The sequence below is a fragment of the Mauremys mutica genome, chromosome 1 (assembly GCF_020497125.1).
Source record: "Mauremys mutica isolate MM-2020 ecotype Southern chromosome 1, ASM2049712v1, whole genome shotgun sequence".
Lineage (NCBI taxonomy): Eukaryota > Metazoa > Chordata > Testudines > Geoemydidae > Mauremys > Mauremys mutica.
In genome coordinates this window covers 225,662,947-225,684,455 of record NC_059072.1, presented here as the reverse complement: position 1 = coordinate 225,684,455, position 21,509 = coordinate 225,662,947, and the positions used below count along the sequence as shown (strand labels likewise).

Here is a 21,509-nt window from a genome sequence, read left to right as displayed (position 1 = left end):
AGACAAAAAGTTAGTTAATAAATGCAAATAGATTGTCAAGAAGATATTTTGTTGATTTAGTGTGAACATTATTGTACTTGCTTTCCAGAGCCCCCTATGGGAAGTCTGTGGATATGTGGTCTGTAGGCTGCATTCTTGGGGAACTTAGTGATGGGCAGCCACTATTTCCTGGAGAAAGTGAAATTGACCAGCTTTTTACAATTCAGAAGGTGCTAGGACCACTTCCATCAGAGCAGATGAAGCTTTTCTACAGCAATCCTCGTTTCCATGGGCTGCGGGTAAGGGAGACTGACCAAAAACCTTTTCTTACAGTCTTCTGTTGATGTGGTATTTAAACTATTATCTAGTAGAAAATAAACATTTTAGACCTTTTTCCCTCAGGTTTTATATATTCTCTTATTTATTCTGAGCACTTCCATCTAAAAAGGTAAGAGAGAGGTTTAGATTGTGAGGAGGTCATGGATTCATAAATAAAATTGCATTATGGTTACGCTGTTGCATGTGTAGATGTGTACATTATCACTTAAAAATATTTACATCATTGCTATGACTTTTTTGGCAGGTTAGAGTGTACACTCCAGTTAAGCTTTTGTTTAGACTAGGAGACTGAATTTATCTCTAGCTCAGACAGTCGGTTCTCTACATGGCAAGATCCCAAAATTGTTTTATATTTGCAGTTACTGTGTTATCTCCAGCAGCTCGTGTCTAGAGGTCTTGTTTATGGTTTATTACAATTTAGTTTTGGTTGTCTTGACAGCTGCTGCCATTTTGTCAATTTAATATTATTCAGAATGATGAATTTCTGCTCGAATCTGAAGTATTACACATGTTATCACAAAGGTAATACATTAGAAGTTTTCCACAGTGTAAAGTGCTATCCTGCTTCACCTCAGTTCCAGCCATCCAACATAAACTTTATTGGATTAATGCATTGTAAAATGTTACAATGAGGAATGGAATAAAGTATATTTATTTTGTAGATTTAAAAACTCAAAATTCAGAAAGACGGTATGATGTTAGTAGAGGAGTACTTGTGGCACCTTAGAGACTAACACATTTATTTGAGCATAAGCTTTTGTGGGCTAAAACCCACTTCATTGGATGCATGCAGTGGAAAATACAGTAGTACTCTAATGAGAGTGATCAATTAAGGTGACCTATTACCAGCAGAGGAGAGAGAAACTTTTTGTAGTGGTAATCAAAATGGTCCATTTGCAGCAATTGACAAGAAGTTGTGAGGAACAGTGGGGTGGGGGGAAATAAACATGGGGAAATAGTTTTTTACTTTGCGTAATGACCCATCCACTCATCCATCGTTAGTGTATGTATGGTAACACCCATTGTGTGTGTGTGTGTCTTCCTACTGTATTTTCCACTGCATGCATCCGATGAAGTGGGCTGTAGCCCACGAAAGCTTATGCTCAAATACATTTGTTAGTCTCTGAGGTGCCACAAGTACTTCTGTTCTTTTTGCGGATACAGACTAACATGGCTGCTACTCTGAAACCTATGATGTTAGTGCAATTAGCATAGGGCTGGGTGTCATGAGGGCCTATGTCATAATCCTGGGCTAGTGATTTACTGGTTGTTCTTGGGCAAGTAACTGCCTCTTTATCCCTGTTTGTTAAATTGGAAGAATAATACTTACTCACCTACCAAATAGGGGTCATGTGAGAATTAATGAGGTAATATCTGTACAGTGCTTTGAGCACGCAAAGTGCTGTAAAAATGTTGATTATTATATTTAGTAATTCAGACATGGGAAGGTTAGATAGTCAAGAGAGCTGGAGTAGCTCTTTCCTGAGTGGGATGTTGACATCTTTTCTAACAACAACTCCAAGTCTCCTTCACCAACTCCATGTTTTATTGTATTCCTCCAGCAGGCCACAGCCTGTAGTGTTGTTTACATATATTTACAATCTATAGGCAGCTTCCCCACTTGCTTCTAAGGAAGGGAACGGTACTAGCAGCATCTAGTCCTGTGTACGTTAGCTGTCCTTCAGGCTCCCTGCTCCTTATCCACACTTCCTTCCTTTCTGTTTTATATAATCCTAGCTGCTGGGGTTGCATCCCCCTCAATTACCCCTCAGCTCTAGCTCTGCTGGTTGGCATTAGAGTGACAGGGTGCTGAGAGAGCTCCTGGCTCCAGACACCCTATTATATCTGGGCCTCGAGGAGCAATGGGTGGCCTGTCTACCACCCTGCTCGAGGAAGAAGACAGCTGTTGCATCTTAAAGACCCCAGGAAAGCAGCACAGGGAGCAGAAACAAGCCAAAGCCCACCCTAAAGATGTTAACGAACATCCCAAGATCTAAACAGAAGCAGATCCCAAGATCTAAAGCAGAAAACCGGGTTGGCAGTGTAGGGCTCTGTAAACATCATCACATAAGTAGGTTGAGGTACATGCAGGTGATAGAATTAGAAAAATCTCTAATGGGAAATAGAAGGTGACACAGAATCTAGAAACTCTCACAGCTCTGACAACATACATCTCTCTAGTGGCTTCTTATTCAAGAGGCTACTAGATGTCAGTTATTCCATTTGAAGACAGGAGTACTCTGCACCTGGACTCTCCTTTTAAACAAGTTCTTGGAGAGTAGAGTCTGAATGAAATTCAGTCTGTTCGAAAAATGCTCCTTTTTGGCAAAATCGTGGCCCCTTTTGGAGATCCTCTTGCATCTTGTTAGATTAATGCATTGTAGCCAGGGCTATAGGTCATCTAAGGTGTTCTCTGAGATCACATAGCAGACTTTCTATAAAAATGTAACTGTCACTGATAGTAGGCAACCACCTGTCTCGAAAGACGGTGTAAGTGCCAGAGCAGTTCAGTTACTGTGGGTCATGCTGCAGTATCACAGTGCCAGACTAGCGCATGAGGTCTGCTGTGGTTTCCTATTTGTTCTCTTCACTTTCCTCTCCTCTCTTCAACCTCTTTGATTCCCTAGTGTAGTGTAGCCCTTCAGTGTGGCCTGTTGCTAGCTGGATCTGCCCAGTTTGTGGTATCAATGCTGAAAAGTTTAAGTCCCTCTTCAGCCTGAGTCTCAATTGGCCCGGTGGCCTTGGAGCATCTGCAGGTTCTCCATACATGAGATCCTTTGGAATGCATCCATTGTTCATCCAGTACAGGTGATCAAGCCAGGCAGATGGACAAACCTATCAGTGGTAAACCACTGTAAAATGAAGAAAATACAAATAATTTAAAGATTAGTAGTATTGCGACTGCGAAGATAGTGAACATGTTCTTTTTATTTTCCCTCAAAGTTCATATCATAATGCAATTTGTGAACAATAATGCTAGTGGAAACAAAGAAGAAACAAGGTAGGTTCTCTTCTATACGCTCAGAATTGCTGATCTCAAATGGAAAAATATTTATAAATTGTCTTTGGATAAAATTAAATTATTTTTTAAAAATCTGATACTAATATTTACAGTAAGGAAGCTTTACTAGCACTCTAGATGTAAGTGAGGGTTGAAGAGTGCATATGAGAAGGTAGTACTTAAAAGTAGCTTTACAAGACTTCCTGCTCAGAGGCTGCTCATACCAAGCACCCGGGGTTAGATTCACAAAAAGGACATGGGCTCCTAACTGCCACTTTAGGTGCCCAGATCCGAGAATCAGGCCCCACTGGGATTCACAAAACCCCTGCTTAGCAGTCTCTGGGCCCCAGAGGCATCTAAAATCACTCGGTGCCTAAATTTTTGCAGTAACAGTTCTCTAGGCATCTATGTTTTTGCCTATGAGAATGCACATTGCATCCCCCTGCCAGGCATCCAGACACTTAAGTCCCAAGGCTTGCACAAGGTGATGCACAAACTGAGAGCAGATGAGAATTTCTCCACTTAACTTGCCTGTGGGGTCTGATCTCATAAGCTTCACCGCACCCAAGTTTTTGTGAATCTAGCCCATAGTTCTCTAGGTCTTTCACTTTTTTTCAGTGATAACTGTGCTGTATTCTGAAATGTTCATCTGTTTTTGTATTTTGCCTTTACTTTTTTGTTGTAGCTTGTTAGGAGATGCATCTTAATCTGTTAACTTAATTTTGTTTCTTTCTGGTATTTTCAAGTTATTTCAGCTCTTTAAAATATATTTCAACATTTTATATAAGCATACATTAATCATTGCTGATGTTTTTTGGCAGGTACAGAAAAAGTGTGAGTGGCAAAGAACACCATGTATTCCATATTCACAGGATTTTTACTTTAATGCAGTTGCTCAAGCATTGGTAGAAAACATTTATGACGTAGTTTATGGCAGGTTAAGCTCACAATTACTGCTCATGCTAATGGAGACTTAATGCAAAACTTCCTGCACACTACTTTGGAAATTGTTCAACCATATTCAGCTGATAACAGAACATCTGTGTTTACTTTTACGAAATCCACATAGCTTTGAAAACTTACCCTGAGATGTGTATACAGTACTTACTGAACCATCACACTGTTCATAGGTTCATTATGTAATTTTGACTACTATCTATATGCATAAAATATAGCAACTAACACCATTATTGGTGTGTGACAGTAGAGTATTAAAAAACCCTTTTAATCTTAATTGTATAGTTGAGATGAGATATGATTAGTAGTGCTAGACTGGATTTTCATAAAGGCTTCTGGCAGTTAAGTGCTCAATTCCTATTAGAAATCAACAGATATTGGTCACCTAAATCCCTTAAGCCCATTTTAAGATCCCAACCTTAAATTCTGATCCTGAAAACACTTACATGTGCCTAAGTTTAAAAATGTAAGTTCTCCTTCAACTGATTATGCACAAGTACATTCCACTGCAGGTGTATGTGCACTCAAGGCACTTTGAGTCAGATATTTGCCAGCAATACCACTAGGCGTCTCACATGATCCATCTCTCCAAATGCTCTCAGATGAAGGCATAAAATGGGTGTGTCCACCACTTCCCTCTGAGTTCCTTCTCACCGCCCATGGTGAGAGTAGGAGTTCCCCATGGTATTTGCTTTAGTTAGCTAGTGTTTCAAAATGCCTATAATGTACATAGTAGTAGCTGCTTGATTTGCCTTGGTGAGGGCTTTGTGAGGGGGAAAATGCCCTATTTGTACCTCCTTCCCCACCAAGACAAAAAAAGAGGGATTTCTGCCTCAAAGTTCACTATATGAAAGACCATGTTTCCCATATCGGAACTGAACCCTGACCCCGAGGTAGCAGATTCAGAGTCCATGAGGAGCACCCCTCCCACTGCCCATGATTCAAAGTGTAAGTCTGATGAGAAAGGTCACCCTTCACCCTTACCACTAGCTTCCTTGAAGCGCTCTAAGCATTCTGTTGCTGACAAGTAAGTGCTCTAAGTCTTATTCTCCTTAAAAAAAAAAAAAAAAAATTTTCAGGAAGTCTGGTACCAGTTCAAGCCATGACAATTCTAGGTACTCGCTAGCTCTTGTATGAGGCAGCGCTTTTGATTCCACCTGTTGAGACCAGTGTCTTTCCCCCTTACCAGGTCCCTCTTCATCATTCCAGCCAATCAAGTCTATCTCAATACCAATGGACAAATATTTACTCTTTCAGTGCTCTCTATCTGCAGCCCTTCTTGTTGGCAAGAAGGTCCCTATGTCTCCCCACAACTAGTTCTGCTTAAAGCAACTTTGGTGTCTTTGAAATCACTAATGCACTCAGCACCTGTTATGCCAGCATTGGTCACTTTGTCTGCATTCCATCCACCTCGACCCTCAGTTTTGTTGGATCTCAAGGAGTCTCCATTACACAGACCACCTCAAATCCCAGTGGGGACCACTCCTCTCTATTCTGTAGAAATCTACATTTCTTCTTTGGACTCTGAAAGGGAGGAATCTGAATCACCTTCAAGGCCTCTTAGATTATTTTATAGATCTCCTACCAGGGTCAAGGGAACTGAGAGACCAAGACTGGTTTCTTTATACTGGCTGGCTCCAGCATGTTGTCCCCCACCATGCATGACTTGAACAGTGCAATATCCTCCATGGCCTTATTGGTCTTGGACTATCCCACATGCCTTTTTGGGTGGTTACAGATGAAGCAAGATCAGAGAGCAATATTAACAATAATAATAAATAATAAAGTGGCCAATCTTAATGATCTAGAAAAGCCCAAATTACATATCCGACTGATGCAGATACAGGTTCTGAACATATTGGGTGGACTATGCTATCTGAGATGCTATCTAGTCATTATGACTGAGAAAACCTTTCTTGACAACTTTGCTAGGTCGTGGTGTACATAAATCAATTTATTTTGCCATCTTCTCAGTGTAAAAAGTCCAGGGATGTAACTCTTTCTTGCTGTGATGGGGTGGACGAGGCCCAATGGCCCCCTGATGGAGGCCTCAGGGTTCTGCCATATCCATCTCAGGAAAGGAGGAGTGAAGAAGTCCAAGTGGCCTACAGTGGTTGTGAGGAAGCAACCAGTCAAAGGAGCAGCTGGAACAGCCAATTATGGGTCAGGAGGGCCCTGTGAAAAGGAGCTGCAGAACAAAGCGGTGGTTAGTTGCTGCTTGGAGCTGGAGAAGAAAGGACTGCATGCCTGGGTGGAAGAGCAGCAGGACTATGGACAGCTAAGTCTGCTTTCAGGAACTGCGGGAGCAAGAGGTGTTCCTGGCTGTCAGTTAGGACTAAGCCAAAGAGAGTCTGTGGGAAGGGACCAGAGGAGTAATGAAGGAGCTCCTGGCTGTCTGCAGGGACTGAGCCTGGGGAGGGCCACAGGAAGATAGTATCTCCAGGGAGGAAGTGCTAGGGATACAGCCCCATAGTAGGGCTGCACTGGTTTAAAGACCATGGACACACCCAACCGGGCGGTGGGGGGCGCTTGCAAGAGGTGGGTGCCGACCCTGTTACACTTGTCTATAAATATCCCATTTTATACATTTCTGGCTGTGCCGCTACTGATATTTAAGGATTGCTTTAGCTCAATCAAAATTAAACGTTATCAGTCATGGCTTTTTGAGTTCTCCAGAAATTTAAGAGCACTTCAAAAAGGGTGTATGGAGGGAAATGTTTTTAATCTTTTTTTTACTGTTTTTCTGCTCATTTTCATGTCCAGCAAAAGAGTTCTTAAGAGGGCCATTCTTGAGTCTTTACACATGCTGAACATTTTTTATATCTGAGAGATGAAATTATTTTTAACCAAGTACCAAATAACACTCAGTAAGGTGGCCTGTATTCTTGGTAATGATTATGTAAATACTGAGGTGCAGAAGTTCAATCATCTAGATCATTTTGGGGGGATACTACTAGGGATAAACATCCCATCTTTCATAGCATCAACTTAGTTCACTGGTGCTCAACTAGTTTTAGCTACTTGACCGCTGCCTTTTCCCTTTTCTTTGCATTTTTCCCACCTCATCCACGCAACTCTTGTCTACTCAAGCTTTCGTCATCAATAACACTGGTCTACAATTTTTGAGAAGTCGTCTGCTTCAGAGATAAAATGTGGTATTTATTATGTATTTTGATGTGCTGAATTCAAATATGACAATTAAAACAACTGATTTTGCTGCTTTTACAGTAGCCAGAATCCTGTGGCACTTTATAGACTAACAGACGTTTTAGAGCATGAGCTTTCGTGGGTGAATACCCACTTCGTCGGATGCAAGTAGTGGAAATTGGAGAGAGCCAGTGAGCAACACTGCTTGCATATATATACCTGCCCCTGGAAATTTCCACTACTTGCATCCGACGAAGTGGGTATTCACCCACGAAAGCTCATGCTCTAAAACGTCTGTTAGTCTATAAGGTGCCACAGGATTCTTTGCTGCTTTTACAGATCCAGACTAACACGGCTTCCCCTCTGATACTTGATTGGCTACTGTTTCTAAGTTATGTAAGTTTTTACATTTTATGTCTATGTATATTGTGTAGATAGTAGAGTTTTACTCATAAATTGTAAACCTAGGTCTTTTCATGTGTTTATGGTTGCTTTACATGATAATATTTCACCTGTCCTGTTTATGTAACACTTTAAAAATCAGCAAAAGGGTTATATAACTAAAATTTATTATGAAACAAAAGGCAAAAAACTATTATGTACGTAGTTTAGTCCTATTCAGTGTCTACTCGGCGCTTCTTGGCTTGTCTCTTGTATTCATTAAATGGAGCATCTCTTGTCACTGTCCAGCAATAGTCTGCAAGCATTGATGGGCTCCATTTGCCCTGATAGCATTTCTCCATTGTTGCAATGTCCCGGTGAAATCGCTCGCCGTGCTTGTCGCTCACTGCTCCTCAGTTCGGTGGAAAAAAATCTAGATGAGAGTGCAAAAAATGTATCCTTTATCTTAGCTTCACTTAACCTTGGACATTTTCCATGGAGGTACTTGAAAGCTGCTTGTGTTTTGTCAATGGCCTTGACAAAGTTCTTCATCAGACCCAGCTTGATGTGTAAGGGTGGTAACAAAATCTTCCTTGATTCAAGAAGTGGTGGATGCTGAACACTTTTCCTCCCAGGCTCCAATGACTGTCGGAGTGGCCAATCTTACTTGATGTAGTGGGAATCTCTTGCACGACTATCCTATTCGCAGAGAAAACAGCAGTACTTTGTGTATCCAGTCTGCAGACCAAGCAAGAGAGCAACAACCTTCAAATCGCCACAAAGCTGCCACTGATGTTGGTCATAGTTTATGCACCTCAAAAGTTGTTTCATGTTGTCATAGGTTTCCTTCATATGGACTGCATGACCAACTGGAATTGATGGCAAAACATTGCCATTATGTAGTAAAACAGCTTTAAGACTCGTCTTCGATGAATCAATGAACAGTCTCCACTCATCTGGATTGTGAACGATGTTGAGGGCTGCCATCACACCATCGATGTTGTTGCAGGCTACAAGATCACCTTCCATGAAGAAGAATGGGACAAGATCCTTTTGACGGTCACGGAACATGGAAACCCTAACATCACCTGCCAGGAGATTCCACTGCTGTAGTCTGGAGCCCAACAGCATTGCCTTACTCTTGGGTAGTTCCAAATCCCTGACAAGGTCATTCAGTTCACCTTGTGTTATGAGGTGTGGTTCAGAGGAGGAGGATGGGAGAAAATGTGGGTCCTGTGACATTGATGGTTCAGGACCAGAAGTTTCATCCTCTTCCTCTTCCTCGTCTGACTCAAGTGAGAATGATTCTGGTGCATCAGGAACCGGCAGTCCTTCTCCGTGGGGTACTGGGCGTATAGCTGATGGAATGTTTGGATAATGCACAGTCCACTTTTTCTTCTTTGACACACCTTTCCCAACTGGAGGCACCATGCAGAAGTAACAATTGCTGGTATGATCTGTTGGCTCTCTCCAAATCATTGGCACTGCAAAAGGCATAGATTTCCTTTTCCTGTTCAACCACTGGCGAAGATTTGTTGCACAAGTGTTGCAGCATATGTGTGGGGCCCACCTCTTGTCCTGATCTCCAATTTTGCAGCCAAAATAAAGGTGATAGGCTTTCTTAACCATAGCGGTTATACTGCGCTTTTGTGATGCAAAAGTCACTTCACCACAAACATAGCAGAAGTTATCTGCACCGTTCACACAAGTACGAGGCATCTCTGCTCACTTTGGCTAAACAGAAATGTGTCCCTTTGCAAAATCAAACACTGACAAATAAGAGAGCACGACACTGTATGATTTCTAGAGCTGATATAGGTCAATTTGTTCAGCAGAGTGATGTAAGCTTCGTTATGATTGCATCATCCATGACTTCTAGGAATAACATGATGCAATTCATATCATGTATGATGCAATACCAGCTTCAGATTGCATCATTCATTGTTTTGCCTAAAAAGCAAGTACTGTCCAAACCCAGTCATAGATTTATTCATAGATCCAGTCAAAGATGTATTTTAGTCATTTCTGGTTTAAATTGAGATCCCTTCCCTTTATAACTCACTTATCCTCCGCTATTCCCAAGTCAAGGGTCGTATATACTGACCCAATAGCATAACTTGAAAACTAGAGCCAATCAACAATTTTAAGCATCATTTTTGTTCTCAGTGACCAGAATTAGTAAAGTTTGACTACATTTATTTCAGAAGCATTTTGGCTGTAGAGCAGTGTAACCAGTGAAGACAAGAAATCATGTGTGTTGTTGGTTACATATTGGTTTTTATTTTTAGTACTGGGAATGTTTCAAGTTAAGTAAATTATTCCTGGAAACTCCTGTCCTCCCAGTAATGAAACTCCATACAATTAACATTACCTATTTAGAAGAGTCACTTTCACACTCTCGCATACTATGTCACAACAAGAAAATAACTTTAAAAGATTTTTGAAACAATCAAAATGTAACCAGTATTCTCTGTGTGAACACTTGTTATTTATCAGATATAATTTTCACACTTCTGGAAAAGAAGTTGAACCTGCAAAAGTTAGCCCAGAGTCTCCTGAGAATTGCCAGGAATTGAGTTTTAGAAAATTAGTTGTGCACATTTTGAAAATCCAAGAAGCATAACCCTAATACCAGGAAAAGATCTTATCCAGAATACTGTAACTTTCATGAAAATTACACCCCTTCTGTTAATTTACCGTTTCTGTGCTCATTTTCAGGTCTAACTAAATGCCTCCCATTGGTGAGGTTCACTTTTTAAAATTGTTATTGTTATAGCCCTTTCTTGGATGATGCAATCATATTTTTCACCTCTGTGTTCTCTATGCTCTCATAAAAACCTATAAGGTCCCACTTTCACATTCCAGATAACAGTGATGAGCCTCATATGAGAACCTGTACTTTGCTTTCCCCATCTTCAAAGCATCCATGTGTCTCTTGTCCATTTTTCTGGATAATGGGGGCTGGGCTTGGACACAGCCTTTGATTGACTTTGGCAAGAGCCTAATAGACAAAATTCCCTCAGGGTCTGTGTTTACTGCATCTATATAGTAGCCAACTCTAGCACCAGCTAGAATTAAGGGAGTGATATTGAGTCTTAACACATTACTATATGGGAAATTATGCAACCAGTAGCCTGCTGAGATCCAACAAAATTAGTTCCAGAAGGTTCTTTCTAGACTTAATACTTGGAAAGAAGATTGGTTGTTCTATTTCTAGGTGATCTTTTTCCCCCAAAAAATTTCCAAGTAATCTGTTTAATCCTTTATTAATTAATTCAGTACCATTCATGCTCAAAATGAGATTATTTTCAGGTCAATTTTAGAACATTTCGGAATAAAACCTATGTTCAACTTTCTTGTACTTCTCCCATTATTAGCTTGTTTATACCTTCCATATTTCTATGAATCGTAATACCAGCAACAGTCATTTTGTATATCTAACTGGATTATTTTAGTCATTGATGAGAACATCTGGTTGAATATCTTGTTCATCAAGGATACCTTCCCTTGCTCTGTTTGATTGAATGGACTGTTGTGTATATATGGTATATCAACAGAAAACTGTCTGTTTAATGCTATTGTTGTGTGGTGTTTCAGGTACCACTGTGTCCACTTTAACACACCTATTATTTCACATGGTACCCCTTTTACTTCCTACTCTTGCTACTACCTACTCTTTTGGTGTCTACTGGTCTGAGAATAAGCAGTGTCTAAGCCACTTCCCTTTATATAAATGTTGTGGTGATTTACAGACACCGTACATTTATGCTATATTCTTATTTTTACAGTTCCCAGCAGTCAACCATCCTCAATCTTTGGAGAGGAGATATTTAGGAATTTTAAGTGGTGTTTTGCTTGACCTTATGAAGGTAGGAAAAGTTGCATTATTTGTTTGTGTATATTATATAGGGGAAGTTCGCAGTGACCACTAAATTTATATTTCCTAATACATTCCCTTTTTAAAAAAGAATCTTCTGAACTTGTTCTGATAAACTTTAACAACCTCAGTTGTTTGCAGCAGATCGTTGATATTTCCTGGGGGAAATTCCTGAGGTCAGAAAAATACCTTTTGCTACTGCCATGAAATTCTGTTCAGATTTGGCTGAGTTGTAATCTGTGGAAAATCTTCATTTCCCTGTTCGGTATTACACTGTTACTGCTTGATTTTGGCAACATGCCAGAAACAATGAATATTCCAAGCTTAGGTCCCACCATACACTGCACTCAGATCAGTTAGGAGTCAAAACTCAGCCTGGCTGTTGTTGGAGTAGCTATACTGGCAGGGGTGGAGAGTAAACCATCTTTGCTCCTGTCAGCCACCCTCCCTTCTCAGCATTGTAACTGATGGAACACTACATGAGACCTTTTCCCTTCCCCACCTCCCACCCCCATTTGATGGGAGTGAGATGGGAATTCCTGGAGCAGAGACAAATACTAATAATTCATCATGGGAACCAAGACAGCATGAGTTCTAAACTCATCTTGAATATAGTGGGCCCAAATCTCATCCATTGAGCCATATTGCCTTTCAAAAAATGCTGCTCATAGCTTTATCCTTTTCTGTGTAGTCTAAAATTGGGCTATTTAGGCATAATCCACTCTGTGTCTTGTGCATCCCCCTTTATTGGCTGCTTCAAAGAGGATAACCGTTTTTTCATATTGTTAGCTAATGTAATTAGCAGAAGCTCAATTGGTAGCAGTGTGTGTTGCAGTGCTGAGGACTGAAACACAAAGGTGATGATGCATGATAGGAAGGGCGTTGTTTGTAATAAAATTTGTCTTTACCCTTCCTCTTTCTTGTAACTAGTTTTTTTGTATGTTCTTTCCTAGATTTTTAAGCAATTTGGATTGCAAAATCAAGCACTTGAAAATTAAGAAATGCCAGAATTAGTGGTCTATGAAACCTTAATTCTATCTTTCTTGTATGTATTCATGGGAATTATGATATGGTTTTTAATTATATGATTTCATATTATCTTTTGCACCAGACTCTTTCCTCATTCAGTGCACGGGATGGGTGGTGCTCAGGGGTTGTTCAGAGAATGAGGTGGTTGTCTGTAGAACCCCTAGAGGTTAGAAGTATGTAAAGAATGGGACTGTGGAATGCAAGAAGAGAAATTACGGTTTTGTGGTTAAGACAGGTGAATGCTACACAGGAGAATTCACTGATATCCATGCCTCTACTGCAGACTAAGTGGTGCTGGGCGAATCACTTAAAACAGAATTTTGACATGTGGCCCCTATTTGTATGTTCCTAAGTTTCTGCATGCCCAGACACATGGAGCCGGATTGTCAGAACTGCTGAGCATTCTCAACTGTAATTGAAGTCCATTGACACTATGGATTTTCAGCTCCTCTGGAGTAGGGGGCTGTGTCTGGAGGAATGAGCACAAGGGTGGGAGTCCAGTGGCCCTGAATTCTAACCCTGGCTTCACCAGTGGTTTTCTGGGTGGCCTCAGGCTCTTTGCCTTACTTTCCCCATCTGTAAAATGGTGGAGAATAATAGTCTCCTCTCATAGGGGACTTTTGAAGAAAATTCATTAGTATTTGTGAGGCAGTCCAATACTGTACTGATGAGAACCATAGAAAAGATCAGAAAAAAATAATAATTCAGTGCATTGTATGGTGTGTAGTACAGGCAAGTCTACGCATTGTATTATGAGGATAAAGAGAAGCCTCATTTCCTGAGCACCATCCATCCTGTGCACTGAATGAAGCAAGGGTCCTGTGGCGGGGAAATAGCATGTGGTCATGTAATTAACAGGGTGTTATAATACACACACAAGGGCTGAATTAAGGTTGCACAGGCACTTGATTCTGTCACTTCCTAACTTTTAAGTGGTTGATGATGCAACATGAATAACTTTCTTTTAATATAGATTTTGTTTTGTTTGTTTTATTTATTCATTTATTTAGAAAGAGGTAAGGGATGCAGAAAGATGAATTATTAATATAATACATTTATCCAAACTGATGATAGTATATGTTCTATTGCGCCAATAATTTCTAAGTGTGGCTCTGATCCTGCAAAGACTTATGCATGTGTTTAGTTTCCATGAGATTACTCACTTTATGTAATGTGACACACTGAGTACGGTAATCTGTTTGCTTTCATGTTCCACCATGGTATGTATTTGTTCTAAATATGAAACACAGATAGCCTTAGGATATCTTACAACTTTTTAAAAGCTGTATTTGTATATACATTACCAATAACTGTTGGAGGATAAGAGAGAACATAGAAATAATATGTTCTCTATGTTCAGAGTAGACAAAAATGTCCTATTTTAGTTCAAGCATGAGCATTATGTTTGCTTATCATATTAACTTACCACAACTATTAATATATTTCTTACAGAACTTGTGCGAATAGCAGTCATAATATGTTGCAAATTAGTCACCCCTGTTAGTTTCTAACTTTATAATTAAATGTTCATTCTCTAAATATCAAAAACATTGTCTGTCTTCAGAAATGGAACAAACATCACAAAATTATAATAGGAATTTCCTTCTGACTATTGTAGATGACTTCCTGTTGAAATCATAGCCCCATGAAATCAATAACAAAACTCCCTACATTTCTGTGTGAGTGAGTTTTAAAGCATATTTTTATAAATAGCAAAGCTCTTTGAATGAACTTTGTTTATCAAACCTCCTTTTATTATGTATCATTTTTGTGTGTGTTTATTGCTTCTGAAAGCAGAATTATTCTTCACTCTCACACTTCCATGATTTACCTTGCAATTAGAAACAAGGAACTGAATTTCTTAGAGACCTGTGCAGCTCAGTATTGAGATGAGTTCAATACAGTATAAATGGAGTGATGATTTGCTGTTAAATGGTATGTTAATATAACTGTAAATCATTCTTGCAGTTGCACATAATAATCTCACAGAAACTATTGAGATGAGAAGCTCAAAACTATTGAGCTACAAGTTTTGCTGTGACTGGTTTAAATACTAATACTTGTTTAAAACCCAGACTTTGTTTTCCAAAGAACTTGCTGAAGCTGGATCCAGCAGATAGATACTTGACAGAGCAATGTCTGAACCATCCTTCGTTTCAAACTCAGAGACTCTTGGATCGTTCACCTTCACGGTCAGCTAAGAGAAAACCTTACCATGTAGACAGCAACACATTATCTAACAGGTAAATACAGTAACCAGATCCTCATCAGCTTCGTTTGTTGCATTAATGAGTAAGTTCCTTTCAGGTTTAAATATTAAATCATCTTCACAAAAAGAACACAAGTTTTTCTGATAATTTTGTCATATTGGTATACATATTGTTTTCTATGTCTGAGCTTAACGTGAGAGATAAAGCCAATTCATCCTTAAAACACACATCTTCCACACTCACTTTTGGTAATTGATTAAAGATAGGTTAAAGGCCCAATTACATAAAACAAAATGAAAGTGTGTGTGTAATGTATTTTTTTGTAGCTGTAATAAAAATATGGGACTGATAACACTGCCTGTTAAACTTGCCCAACACTCCCCATTTGTAAGCAACTGAAAATAGTGACTTATAATTTGTCAAACTTCAACCATTCAAGCTGAAACTTTCCTTTCTAGGTGTCTGCCTGTGGCTGATATTTTTTTGAAAAAATCAGCAAATATGGTTCAGCTGTTTCTGAAAATGATCCTAGGATTTGCCCATGTTAAAAAATATTGCCTTGGAGCAGGGACTTGAAATTTGGCAGATGGATAGTATTTGTGACAGGGATGTGCCTCTTGTTGTTCCCCTGAAAATCCACCCAAATTTGGCCAACACATAAGCCTCTGAAAAATTGCATTTCATATATATCAAGTATAGATTTCTGAGATTTTAAAGAGACAAGGTGGGTGAGGTAATAGCTTTTATTGCACCAACGTAAAAGGTTGTTACAATGAGGAAGGAGAAAATTATTCTCAATCTCTCAGGGTGGACAAGGAGCTTAAATTTCAGCAAGAGCAGTTTACTTTGGACAATAGGAAAAACTTCCTAACTGTCCAGGGTAGTTAAGCACTGAAATAAATTGCCCGGGTAGGTTGTGGACACTCTTAGGTTATGATTCAATTTGTGTGAATATTTTAAGCAAATTCAACTATTAAATTAGAAATCTGAATTATTTTTAAAAAAAGACCTTTTTAAATTATTTTTTGTGAATAAAGGACTCCTGTCTACTTTTTTAAATAGCCCTATAATATGATATTGATCAGTCCTTCTCTCTCAAAAGTTTGATCATGTAAATCTAATTTATTTGTAAGTGAAAGAGATTAAAAAAATAAACCGCATTATAAGCATTTAATTCCATAAATGCTTCTATCTCTATTGTGGAAGGTGCTAGATAAAAATAGACATCATATACCAATGTGTAAGAATACATGCATAGCATTTTATATTTCAGAACTTTAAACAGATGGGGCAGGTGGATGAGGGAATGAGTCAAAAGCAGGCTCCTTTGTTGTGATTGACACTAGGAGTTCTAGAGGACAGGCATCTTCCCTAGTGGCACCCCTCCAAAGGTATGCAGAGCAGTGACTGATCTCCTCTGGATCTTAGACCATCTGCAGACACAGGCCTTTTCTCTTGCACGCCTCATATGATCCACTGAAATTGAGCACCTATTATCTTCACTTTGAGATCTGGGACAGCAAAGTTCATCTTCTGTAAATCATCTGCGATGTGCAGGAGAGAAACTCTATTGTTCTTATAGTTGCCTAGGAGATCTCCTCTCCTGTTCTGCTGCTCTTGTGCACCTTTGAAGGCATGATGTGGAAGAGAGAGATCTAGACCCATAAAAAACTTCGTGCCCACTGCACAAAATTTCCCATATCAACCTGATTAAAGTTTTCAGGACTCCTTCTATTTCTTATATTTTAAAAAAAGTTAGTTTAAGGTTGTTGAAGTAATTATTATAACCCTATGTAAAATATATAACTATGTAATGAAAGCATTACCATTAAAATCATAAGCATAAAAAGGATAGAAATAACCTGTTACAATTTTTATGCAAACAATTGTATCACCTTTTCAATCTATCCATTGTTTGACAGTATTGATGTGACACTTCACCTTGTACATTTCAATAACTGTTACATCTGGTATGTAAGATGTACTCAAGAACTGTTTCACCAGAACATAGCTATTCATCTCCCCCTCTCCCATTTACATATATTAGCACTGTAGATATTGAAAGGATTCAAAGCTGCTGTTGAAATGTATAAGTTAAGTTTGAACATGTATTGTCATTAACTAATTGTTCGAATTAGAAGCAAAAATTTGGCTATCAGGACATAATACATTGTTGTTTCTTACCAGCTAACACTTGCAAATTTATTTTGGGATGGTGGAATTCCTGGTGCCTAATATGCAGTATTTAAATTAGCTCTCAGTTTTGAATTGAGTACTCCATTTAGAAATGAATGTATTTTATTCAAGTTGGGCGTTATTAATATATTAATATGTATGGTACTGTGTTAATCTTTGTTCATATGCTTTTTAATATAGAAATCAAGCCAGCAAAAGCTCTGCTGTGCAGTCACATCACAGATCGAATAGCAAGGATATGCAGACTCTAGGAGCTGGACTGCAAAGAGGAGAAGAGGTTCTTCCAGCAAATGAAAGTTTTCTAAATGGAAATCTTCCTGCAGCTGCACACAGTCCAATGCATACAAAAAAAACAAGCAACCCACCTGGATCTGGCAACAAGGATCTAGCCAATAACAACATACCACATCTTCTCAGTCCAAAGGAATCAAAGACAAAAACAGAATTTGATTTTAATTTGGACCCAAAAGCCTCTGATGGTCCAGGTACAAAATATCTGAAGTCAAACACCAGATCTCAGCAGAACCGGCACTCATTTATGGAAACTTCTCAAAGCAAAACTGGCACTCTGCAGCCAAGTGAGAAACATAGTCGACACAGCTATATTGATACTATTCCCCAGTCTTCAAAGAGTCCCTCCTATCGGACAAAGTCAAAGACTCACGGGGTTCTGACAGATTCAAAATCTGTGGGTAATCTTTCTGAGGCCAGGGCTCAAATTGCGGAACCAAACAGCAGTAGGTATTTTCCATCAAGCTGTTTGGACTTGAACTCTCCTACCAGTCCTACTCCTCCCCGGCACAGTGACAATAGAACTTTACTCAGTCCTTCGGGCAGGAATAACCGAAGTGATGGTACCCTGGATTCCCGAAGACCGCCAACAAGACATTCCAAAACCATGGAAGAGTTGAAATTGCCAGATCATATGGATGGAAGCCATTCACATTCATTATCTGCCCCACATGAATCATTTTCATATGGTCTAGGTTACACAAGTCCCTTTTCCTCACAGCAGCGCCCTCATAGACATTCCATGTATGTGAGCCGAGACAGAGTGAGGTCCAAGGGCTCAGAGGGTGGCTTAAGCGTAGGGCAGGGGATGGCAGCCAGAGCAAACAGCCTGCAACTGTTATCTCCACAGGTGCAGCATAGGTCACTCACACGATCTGTTGGCTCTTCACGGGAAGACTGTACAGAAGATACTAATAGGGTTAGTTTGAAATGTTGCCTATTGAAGTTTTTTTTTCCTCTGTATTTCTTGCATGCATGTAGGCTCGCATGGTGAAAAGTGGCCTCTAATTTTGTATGTTTTTTTTTTTCTTCAAAAGAAGGGAGGTTGGATTTTCTGGGGTGCTGAGGTATCCACCATTCAAAATAAGGGTATGTCTACACTACGGGATTATTCCGATTTTACAGAAATCGATTTTTGGAAACAGATTGTATAAAGTCGAGTGCACGCGGCCACACTAAGCACATTAATTCGGCAGTGTGTGTCCCTGTACCGAGGCTAGCATCGACTTCCGGAGCGTTGCGCTGTGGGTAGCTATCCCATAGTTCCCGCAGTCTCCCCCACCCATTGGAATTCTGGGTTGAGATCCCAATGCCTGATGGGGGCCAAAAATTTGTCACATGTGGTTATGGGTAAATGTCATCAGTCAATCCTCCCTACATGAAAGCAATGGCAGACAATCATTTCGCACCCTTTTCCCTGGATTGCCCGGGCAGACGCCATAGCACGGCAACCATGGAGCCTGTTTAGCCATTTTTCATTGTCACCATATGTGTACTGGATGCTGCTGACAGACGCGGTACTGCAGTGCTACACAGCAGCATTCCCTTGCCTTTGCAAGTTAGCAAAGATGGTTACCAGCCATACTGTACCATCTGCTGCTGTCATGGTAAGGTGAGGTTGGTTGGGGGGCACCTGGACAAAAATGAGAGTGACTCCAGGACATTATCTTCTTTAAGTTTTGTCTAATGGAGAGTCAGTCCTGCCTAGAATAGTAGGCTTGCCTGATAAAGAACCAGAGAGGCAAACGACCGCTCCGGGTCAGAGCCCCAGACATCCTGTAGAAATGATGAGCTGCATGCCATTCTAGGGGGTGCCCCTGCAACAACAACACCCGTTGGTTCCCTCCTCCCTCACCTCTCCTGGGCTACCGTGGCAGTTATCCCCCCGTTTGTGTGATGAAGTAATAAAGAATGCATGAATAAGAAACACCACTGACTTTATTGCCTCTGCAAGCAGAGCTCAAGGGGCGAGGGGAGGGTGGTTGGCTTACAGCGAAGTACAGTGAACCACCATTCTGCACTTGCTCAGCCTATAGCTGAAAATAGGAATCTGTGATAAGCACTAGGATAGAAGCACAGGCAGGACTGAATCTCCATTTGTGTGTGGGCCTTTGGTTGTCACTGGTAAAATACAAAATGTCCCAGGATATGTATGTTGGGGGACAGTTCTAAACGGCATCTTAATTTTTTTATTTGCAGCAAAATGTAGAGGTCTAAGTATCTGATTGTGCGCCCTGGTAGCAAGGGGTAGGCGCGACTGCGCAGTGCTGCTGACTGGGAGGGCAGCTTGAGGCAGAAGCCTCCAGCTGCCATGATATTCCAGGCAGGACTGAATCTCCATTAGACAAAACTTAAAGAAGAGAATGACCTGGAGTCATTCCCATTTTTGCCCAGGTGCCCTCGACTGAACTTACAGGCCAGCCAGGAGCACCCACGGGATGACGATGACAGATACCAGTCATACTGTACCGTCTGCCGTCCGCAAGGCAAGGGGATGCTGCCGTGTAGCACTGCAACACCGCATCTGCCAGCAGCATCCAGTAGACATACAGTGACATTGAAAAAAGGCGAGAGATGATTTTTTTCCCTTTGCTTTCACAGACGGAGGGATGGGGGGCTGATGACATGTATCCTGAACCACCTGCGACAATGTTTTTGACCCTTCAGGCTTTGGGAGCTCAGCCCAGAATTCAAATGGGTTTTGGAGAGTGCGGGAACTGTGGGATAGCTACAGTTGTCAGTCGCCCCTCCCTCCGTGAGCATCCATTTGATTCTTTGGCTTTCTGGTACGCTTGTCTCAGCTCTTTAAGTTTCACGCAGCACTGTGTTGAGCCCCTGTTGTGGCCTCTGTCCATCATGGCCTTGGAGATTTTTTTCAAATGTTTTGGCATTTTGTCTTTTGGAACGGAGTTCTGGTAGAACAGATTCATCTCCCCATACAGAGATCAGATTCAGTATTGCCCGTATAGTCCATGCTGGAGCTCTTTTTTGATTCTGGGACTGCATGGTCACCTGTGCTGATCAGCGCTCCACGCTGGGCAAACAGGAAATAAAATTCAAAAGTTTGCGGGGCTTTTCCTGTCTACCTGGCCAGTGAATCCAAGTTCAGATTGCTGTCCACAGTGGTCACAATGGTGCACTGTGGGATAGCTCCCAGAGGCCAATACCGTCGAATTGCGGCCACACTAACCCTAATTCGAAATGGCAATGTTGATTTCAGCGCTACTCCCCTCGTCGGGGAGGAGTACAGAAATCGATTTTAAGGGTCCTTTATATCGAAGTAAATGGCTTCGTTGTGTGGACGGGTGCAGGGTTAATTCAATTTAACGCTGCTAAATTCGACATAAACTCGTAGTGTAGATCAGGCCTAAGAGGGCACTTTTAAAAATGTGGGCCACAATGAAGCATACAGTCACTTCTAGCAAAATACTGAAAATGTGAGAACAGTCAAGTTGTGTAAAATAATGTGATTTGATAAGTGGTCACTGAACCAGTGTTTATGCTAACTGATGTAATTGTTGCTAGATTATTTTTCTTAATTAACTTTCTATATTTGGATTTTGTAGCATGCCTTGCTGTAAATAGTAATCTTAAACATTTCTGAATTGGGATTTTCTGTCACTTAACCTGTAGCATGAGTTTGATACAGTGGTCATGGTTTTGCTAGCAGTTGGGACAGTACGGTATCCGAGATACGGCAGTATTTCTCTACGCTAAGGGTATATCTGCACTGCAGTTGTGAGGTGTGATTGCAGCCCGTGTAGACCTACCCGAGCTAGTTTTGATCTAACTAGCTTGAGTAACAGTAGCAGTGAAGGCACAGCTGGCTCCACAAAATAGCCCTGCCTGCCAAAGACCCTGGGTACATACTTGAGTGGCCATCACCTGTGCAGCCTTTCAGACTTCACAATTGCAGTGTCGATATATGCCTAATGTAATAAATAACTGGGGGATGTGAGAGACCATAGTGTAGGAATTGTTAATAAATGCTAACTCTCAATGGTGATCCCTGTATGTGTCACAAACCTACCTGTCAAGCTTGATAATTTACATAGTCCATGCAGAACCATGTCCTCTCACTCTGCTTTTACACTGCCCCTTT

The 21,509-nt window shown here is 40.6% G+C and overlaps 1 protein-coding gene across 4 annotated transcripts in view; it reads left to right on the top strand.

The window, feature by feature from the left end:
• The window catches only part of CDKL5 (cyclin dependent kinase like 5), a 212,252-nt gene that overhangs the window by 160,427 nt on the left and 30,316 nt on the right, over positions 1–21,509 (top strand). For all 4 annotated transcript variants that reach the window (XM_045017714.1, XM_045017797.1, XM_045017577.1 and 1 more), the window contains exons 9-12: positions 89–278; positions 11,593–11,673; positions 14,802–14,953; positions 17,297–18,326. In XM_045017714.1, coding sequence (XP_044873649.1) covers positions 89–278; positions 11,593–11,673; positions 14,802–14,953; positions 17,297–18,326 — 1,453 coding nt within the window. The remainder of the gene's footprint in view (positions 1–88; positions 279–11,592; positions 11,674–14,801; positions 14,954–17,296; positions 18,327–21,509) is intronic.